This window comes from Arachis duranensis, chromosome 3 (assembly GCF_000817695.3).
Source record: "Arachis duranensis cultivar V14167 chromosome 3, aradu.V14167.gnm2.J7QH, whole genome shotgun sequence".
NCBI classification, from domain to species: Eukaryota; Viridiplantae; Streptophyta; class Magnoliopsida; order Fabales; family Fabaceae; genus Arachis; species Arachis duranensis.
The window spans coordinates 55003802-55011360 of record NC_029774.3 but is presented as its reverse complement, the minus strand read 5'-3'; the positions used below and the strand labels follow the sequence as shown (position 1 = coordinate 55011360).

The window sequence follows — 7559 nt, the reverse complement described above, 5'->3', positions numbered from 1 at the left end:
ATGATATCGAGTATTTTATATCGGTATCCTGTATCAGTGTTTAGTGAATTTGTTCATTTCCAGACGAAGTATGTCACGAATGAAGGGAGCATGCAAGAGATGTTTTCAGTCTACTTCGAAAATCGATCACAAGTGTCATTTATCGAGCTGTACATTGAGTTCCAGCAATCTGAAGCTGATCGGAATATCGAATGGAGAGATTACAACAGTGATAGCGAGGAAGAGTTCGAAAGCAACTATGAGGTTGTTCAGCCAAACGAAGACGATGATGAAGCTGCTGACATCATGGAGACAGATGTGGCGGAAGTGACAAATGCACTAGCAAATCAGCAACCATTCGAAGAACCATCTTTTATGCGTGCAGTGGATCTGGAGGCTATGTATGTGCCAGAATATCCTGAAAACTTTAATGCAGGTATGTAATTTAGATAATTATATAGTAACTTTATGATATAAATAATTAATTTTGATGTCAAATAGTATGAGTATTATTAGGTTCTGTATGCAATTAGTGATGTATAACTACATTTGTAGAATTAAAATATAAATTGCACTATTATATATTATTATTGAAGACAATTAGTATGATTATTATTATCCTGATGTGTATAAAATTAAATTATATTTAAGAATTATATGATTATATAATTTATATTATACATATTTGTATATTTATTTATCTATGTCTATTATATATTTTGTCCAAGTATTCAAAATTTAAAATCTATGTATATGTTTATTTAAATTTAGATATTATGTTGATATTATTATATAACCGTATAATACATTCTTATGTTATATTATACAGTTACCGAATAATATAATTTATATTCTTTTGTTAACATGAAAGTTATATATTTTACGTGAATGGATATATTAATGTATTTTTATATTAATATTTTATTATAAATTTATATATTTATAATTTGTTTAATGAAATTGTATGTATTTATCCCTTTACATATACTTTTATGAACTTATGTCATGATATTGTTGTTGTAGAGCCTTTGGTTGTGCCAGATGGTGAATTTGTCGTGGAAATGGAATTTAGTTCTCGTGAATCTGTGATTGCGGCAGTTAAAGATTATGCTATCCGAAGAGGCGTAGATTACCGGATGTATGAATCAGAACCCCAAACATTCTATGCCAAATGTACACAGTACGGAACAAGTTGTGATTGGCTGATTAGGGTTAGCATGATCCAGAGAAAGTATTGTTGGAAAATTAGAAGATATAATGGTAGTCACACTTGCACTAGATCAAGTATTTCTCAAGACCATTTCAAGCTGGATTCAATCACAATTGCAGAAGCCATTAAGCCATTGGTAGAGGCTGACCCATCCATAAAGGTAAAATCTGTCATCGCTGAAGTTCAATCAAAGTTTAATTACACTATAAGTTATCGCAAAGCATGGTTGGCAAAGCAAAAGTCAGTAGAAAAAATATTTGGAGGTTGGGAGGCTTCCTATGAAGCTCTGCCTATATGGTTTGAAGCCATGTGTGCTAAGGAGTCATCAGCAGCCGTCCACTTTGAGACCATGCCTTGTTATCAGGGGGATGAATTGGTTCCTAATATTCGGGTGCTACATCGGGTTTTCTGGAGTTATTACCCTTGCATTAGAGCATTCAGGTACTGCAAACCAGTTGTACAGGTAGACGGGACTCATTTATATGGAAAATATAAAGGTTGTCTGTTGGTGGCAGTTTCACAAGATGGAAACAATAATATCGTGCCCATTGCATTTGCTATTGTCGAGAGTGAGACTTCTGATGCATGTTATTTTTTCCTTAGTAATTTGCGACGACATGTGGTGACACGGGATGGTGTGGGCCTTATCTCTGATCGACACGATTCTATAAGTTCGGCGGTGGAACGCAGTAATGGAGCTTGGTCGCCTCCGAGAGCTTTTCACATGTTCTGCATCAGGCATATAGAGTCTAATTTTTTGAGAAAATTTAAGGCACCATATCTCCAAAAGCTTATCGTCAACATAGGTAACTAAAATAAATACATATTTTTCATGTTATAGTAACCATCATTGTAATGGATGTCTTGTTTTTTCCATGTCGCAGGATACTCTAGGACAGTGCACGAATTCCAGTTGCTTTACGGACGTTTACACGAGCGGGGTGAAGCATACACAAGGTGGCTGGATAGAATTCCTCGTGAACAGTATGCTTTGGCATTCGATGGTGGATACCGATGGGGTCACATGACTACAAATTTAGTGGAGTGCATTAATTCGGTATTGAAGGGTGCGCGTAATCTCCCAGTCACTGCACTTGTAAAGGCAACATTTTACAGATTGAATGAGTTATTCACCAGGAAAAGGGCTGAAGCGGAGGCTCGAATTAATGCTGGTTATGTGTTTTCAGAGACCGTGACCTCTAAATTGCATGCAAATCAACGCGCAGCCGGGAACATTCAGGTTAATTGCTTTGATAGACAGAATGAAATATTTGAGGTGCGTGAGATGCCTAGTGGCTGCGAGTTTGCAGTTGATCTACGACAGCGTCGTTGTGACTGTGGTGAATTTTAAGTGGACTGCATACCATGTCGCCATGTCTTTGCTTGCTGTGCAAATCAACGATTGGATTGGCAGGTGTACGTTCATGATGTTTACAAGATGGACCAGGTCCGAAAGGTTTATAGAGTTAGGTTTAGACCACTTGGGAATCCTACCACATGGTCTATGTATAATGGACCTCGGTTCGTACCAAATCCCTTTTTGAAGCGAGTGACAAAGGGTCGGCCAAAGATGACCCGGTTCTTAAATGAGATGGACACAAGAATGTTACGTCATCCAAGACGCTGTAAGCAATGTGGGGCTGAGGGCCACAGTCGTAGTAGATGCTGACAAGTTGGTGGTTTTAGTGCAGGCGGTGTTGCTCAAAATACCTAACTATTATTATGGTGGCATTCAAATTTGTAAAATTTATATATTTTATGTTGTATCAAATACATTATGTTGCCACTTTGTCACTTTATATTAAACTAACAAATACTATGTCTTTCAACACATTCTAGTCATGCTACTTATAAAAGTCAAAATATTTCATACACAGAGTCTTAATATGTCCAACACAAAGTACATGTCTTTTTTACACAAAGTCCAGATATTTCTTACACAAAATCTACATATTTTCCACCACATATTCTAACATTCTACCTTCTCATTCCCCCCTTGACATATTTGCAAAAGTTCTTATACTTTTTCGCAACATTTGTAAATGTGGACGGCGTGAATCTATTTGCACTCCGACGTGGAGGATCAACTCTTAGGTTGTATCCTTTGCCTCCAACAGATGAAGATGAGGTCCCACCTATTTCTGTACCTGTCCAACCTGAAGAAAATTTTAAGATAACAAAAGTATCAACCTAATAGCAATATTCTATGCAATAAATTATACTGTCCAATATATATATATATATATCAACCTACAAGCAAAATTCTACACAATAAAATATACTATAAAGATATCAATCTATTAAGGGTTACCTTACCTATACTAGGCCCAGGGTCATCACCACAGTCATCATCTTCACCATGTTGGCCATCATCGACCTCATTGTCCTCATTGTCCTCTTCTTCCTCATCGTCATCATCATCGTCCTCGTTATTACCGTCGGGGGAGTCTACCAAATAGTCAACATCATCAACGTCATTACCCCTCATACTCTCCTCGATGAGACCCATTTGGATGCGATGGGAGTTATCGCTATTAGCAATACCTCGACCGCCTTCACTCCTACTTGAGTCAACAGATAATCTGCCTCCAGAATTTCCTGAAGGTGAACGAAACCGAATTCGGGTATCCAATGACCTCTGACCTTGGGTCAGGACATTCTGGTGCGTTGATTTGGGTGGGGGTACTTCACTCACATTACACGACTGATTGACCCACTTCTGTAGCCATGAAGCCAAGCAGCTGGCTAAATGATGTCTGGTCCCCAGTTTCAAATGGCGATACACATGGAACATATGGATTTGAAGATGGTTGGAATGACGGTGTAAAAGGCGATGAGCAATAAGTCTGAGGAACATACGGATTTAAAGATGGCGAGATTGCTCTTGTAGTGGTGTTGACTGTGGAGGTTGTTCCCTTTGTAATGATGGTTGCGGCTCGGGCTCGTGTGGCTGATTCGGGTTAGCAACACCCTCTTGATCTTCTTGTAAGACCAAATCAGACAAGTGCAAATGAGTCCCGTATTTTCCTCGGTACCAATACATGTAAAGCTCTAACGGATGATGCAAAGGCACATGCTCATGAATTAGGACATGACTATATCGGTTGGTCCACTGCATTATCCAAAATCTGTGTGTGACAGACCAATCCAAATTTTTGGATCCGATCAAAATCTCATCATGTTGGCCATCTAGAGACCTCTCCTGATGTGGGACACCCTGTACGAACCCAAATTGTGTCCTACACCTATCGGTTGCATGCCATTCAAGAGTCTCAAACAATATCAACGGTACCGTTGCACTCCAAATTTCTGATTGACTACGAATATCTTCTGGAATGACATCTGCCTCTATCCGATCAACACCGTAAGCTTCCCAAACAAACTGGATTGGATAAAAAAATATTATTAAGCACTACATAATACGAACGCATCAAGAAACATGTATATCTAGATGTTTCTATATCAATGGATGAGAACACACCTGGCCTTCCTAAACTTCATCTAACAATCTCCTGAAATAAGCAACAGTATGATATCTATATGGCCAATTATGATGCTCCCAGTTACGCCATCTGTCAATATTTTTTTATTACTAAAGTTTCAAACCAGATATTGCAATAGGAAGTAACATAATATTCAATCTCATTTAAAATTTGATATTACCGGTTAGCCAGTGGAAAGAACCGCGGGGTTCTAGAAATCGGAGCAAGGAACGGCATACGAATCCAAGCCCAGATATGCAACAATGTCAGTGGACCATCAATCACTTTACAATCAAATCGAGATGCTCTACACAATGCTCTATACAAGTGTGCTAGGGATGCCGATCCCCAGCTAATTTCGTGTATCCGTGAGAAGTCACGAAGCAATGGAAGAAATTTCCAGTGAACCGCTGACCCAGACTTATCAGCAAATAAGATTGACCCAAACAACAACAATATATGGCATTTAACATACTTTTTCATGGCAACTCGATCATTTAAAATTAATCCTTCTTTCACATTTCTAATCCAGGTCATGTTGATGTAACTTCCTCTGCAATCACTGGTTCTCGGTGCAACTCCAAATTGATGTAAGCATTCAGCTTCCATGGCTTCCTGACTAGTCATGGTTGTTCCTGTCACGGGAAGACCATTTATCGGAATACCTAGGATTCGAGTTATATCCTCCAACGTAACGGCGCACTCACCCGTTGGGAGATGGAATGTATGAGTATCTGGATGCCATCTCTTTACTAGAGCTGTTACCAAAGCTGACTGACCTTGGATTGTATAATCCCAGTGGGTTCATGTGAAGACACCTCAAAGTTTTTGTGCCCTACAAAATATAGACGAATAATTAACTCAAGTTATTTTTTGGTAGTTAATCATACATGAATACAAAGACTTATAACTAACATTAAATATACACCGGAACAAAAAATAAATTAACTTCTCTACTTAATTGTCATTATCACTAAGCTTCTTATCAACAAAATGAGCATTATTACTTATATTTTAACACAAAAACTAATTAATAATTATCTCCAATAACTTAATTATTTAAATTATGACAATAATTAGTTCAAATTGCTATCTATTTTATTACAAGCTATCTATTTTGTTACAAGTATAATTTATACATTAAATTAAAAGTACTAATTTACATTCTCATACAACTCAAATGAATTTATAAGATTATTCACAAACTTTACTCTATTACTATAATTATTTATATTTATTAATCAACATCTCTAAATTTATAAAATAAATCTATTCAGGTGGTATCAGTAATTTTAATCATTCCACTAATTGCTTCTTGTGGGATTGCTGTATTTTTGTTGCCTAATGGAAGAACTGCACTTTCAAGGTTTAAAATTTTTTTGGCCATAAATAAGGATTCTTTGTGTAGCATTAAATAGGGAAGTCCTCTTTCAAGGTTTACAAGTTATTTTTTTATTAATTAAATTATTGTAATTAAAATAAAATTTAACATAACAACTTAAAATTATAATTTCAATCTTATCACGTGCATGGCACGGGTGATTAAACTTGTATATATATAAATACAAGTCTGTATGACTAAACTAACCATTACAACAGAAAATATATGTTTATCTACAATATATTTACTATAAATTACATCAAATCTACAATATAATTACTTTTCTATTTATATTGAAAAAAATTTAACAAAAATACTTACATAATGAAATTGGCTAAGATAGTTAACAATATGAAGTTCAGGACGATCTACTTCTCTAATTTTTTTTTCTTAGGCATTGTGGTTTTTATTTATTGTAAATGTATGAGTTTGAAACCATGAAAGGTAAATGATGAAGAAAGGTTGCTGAAACTGAACCAATTAGAATTGAAAGGGATGAATGAAGAGAGAAGCAAGAGATACTCTCGTGCAATTGCTTTCAAGCCCCACCCATCCCATGTGCATGGGGCACACGTGGTTAATAACCACAAATCCACAATACTGAAGCTCAGAATTGTAGAGTCTTTCTTTACCATTGATCATTGTTGATATAACTCTGTCCATTGAATTGATGAAGAGTGAAATCTGAGCCTCAGATTTCGGGCATCATTGCATTCACCGTTCGATCTTTCATAAATTTGTTTTTGGCCGTTCGATTGTCTTAGAAATGTGTTCCAGTTGCATTCAAATCTGAGGGTCCGATTTGAGAAAAACTGACCCTCCGATTTGTGGTGTTATAAATTTGAGCCTCCAATTTCTCTTTTGTCATCGTCCGTACCCGAAAATTACACACAGAATCCCAATAACTATAAAAAATACTACTTCGGTCTCAATATACAAATTAAAAAGCGCCATGCCTCCTGGCCCGGGTTTTTTTTGTTTTTCCTCATTTTTTTTTCTTTACTGACCGGGTTAGGCATAAGGATGGTTTGGTTCCCTTCAGAACCATACACTTGTCGCACTATTAAGCTGCCCTCCACAACAGTCTGAGTCGTGTTTTGTTTTTGTATTTTTGTCTCCTTTGGCAGCTCAGTTTCGAAAAATAGAAATACAAAATCTAGTACTCTGCTCATCTGCTCCATTTTCCACCTTTCTCCTCCGTCCTTGGTTCCTCCACTGCCACCATGTCTCCGTCAGTCGTCGAAACCGGCGGCCTCCGACCGGTGAAAATAAACGGTTTTCACAATGAAGACGACCATGCATCTTCCGACTGCAAACACTCCAATGGATCTCTTCCCTCGACGACGTCGTCATCGAGGATCATCGTCGACGCAATTCCGCCGAAGGAGTTTGAGAAGCTTCGGAGAGTCCTCGTTGCTTCGGCGAAAGGGTTCTCAATCGGAGCGGGCATCAAGGGAGGCCTCGCGGTCTTCGCGATCTTGTCTCGATTGACGCGAAAGCAACGGCA

The 7559-nt window shown here is 37.4% G+C and overlaps 3 protein-coding genes across 3 annotated transcripts in view; 2 read left to right on the top strand and 1 right to left on the bottom strand.

Annotated features, from left to right (window-relative positions):
* Positions 1 to 2858, top strand: LOC107479457 (uncharacterized). Its single transcript, XM_052258304.1, has 4 exons — positions 1 to 415; positions 1003 to 1995; positions 2074 to 2465; positions 2604 to 2858. The coding sequence occupies exons 1-4, from the start codon at positions 1 to 3 to the stop codon at positions 2856 to 2858; spliced, it is 2055 nt and encodes a 684-aa protein (XP_052114264.1).
* Positions 2859 to 4052: 1194 nt separating this feature from the next.
* LOC110278626 (serine/threonine-protein phosphatase 7 long form homolog) lies at positions 4053 to 5298 on the bottom strand. The gene is made up of 3 exons (XM_021136868.1): positions 4853 to 5298; positions 4686 to 4761; positions 4053 to 4571 (listed from the first exon to the last, which is right to left on the bottom strand). The coding sequence occupies exons 1-3, from the start codon at positions 5296 to 5298 to the stop codon at positions 4053 to 4055; spliced, it is 1041 nt and encodes a 346-aa protein (XP_020992527.1).
* A 1849-nt stretch (positions 5299 to 7147) lies between these two features.
* LOC107479444 (uncharacterized) overlaps positions 7148 to 7559 on the top strand; it is a gene marked incomplete in the record, with an annotated part of 6497 nt that continues 6085 nt past the window's right edge. Inside the window, 1 exon segment of the mRNA XM_052259057.1 lies at positions 7148 to 7559. Coding sequence (XP_052115017.1) covers positions 7276 to 7559 — 284 coding nt within the window.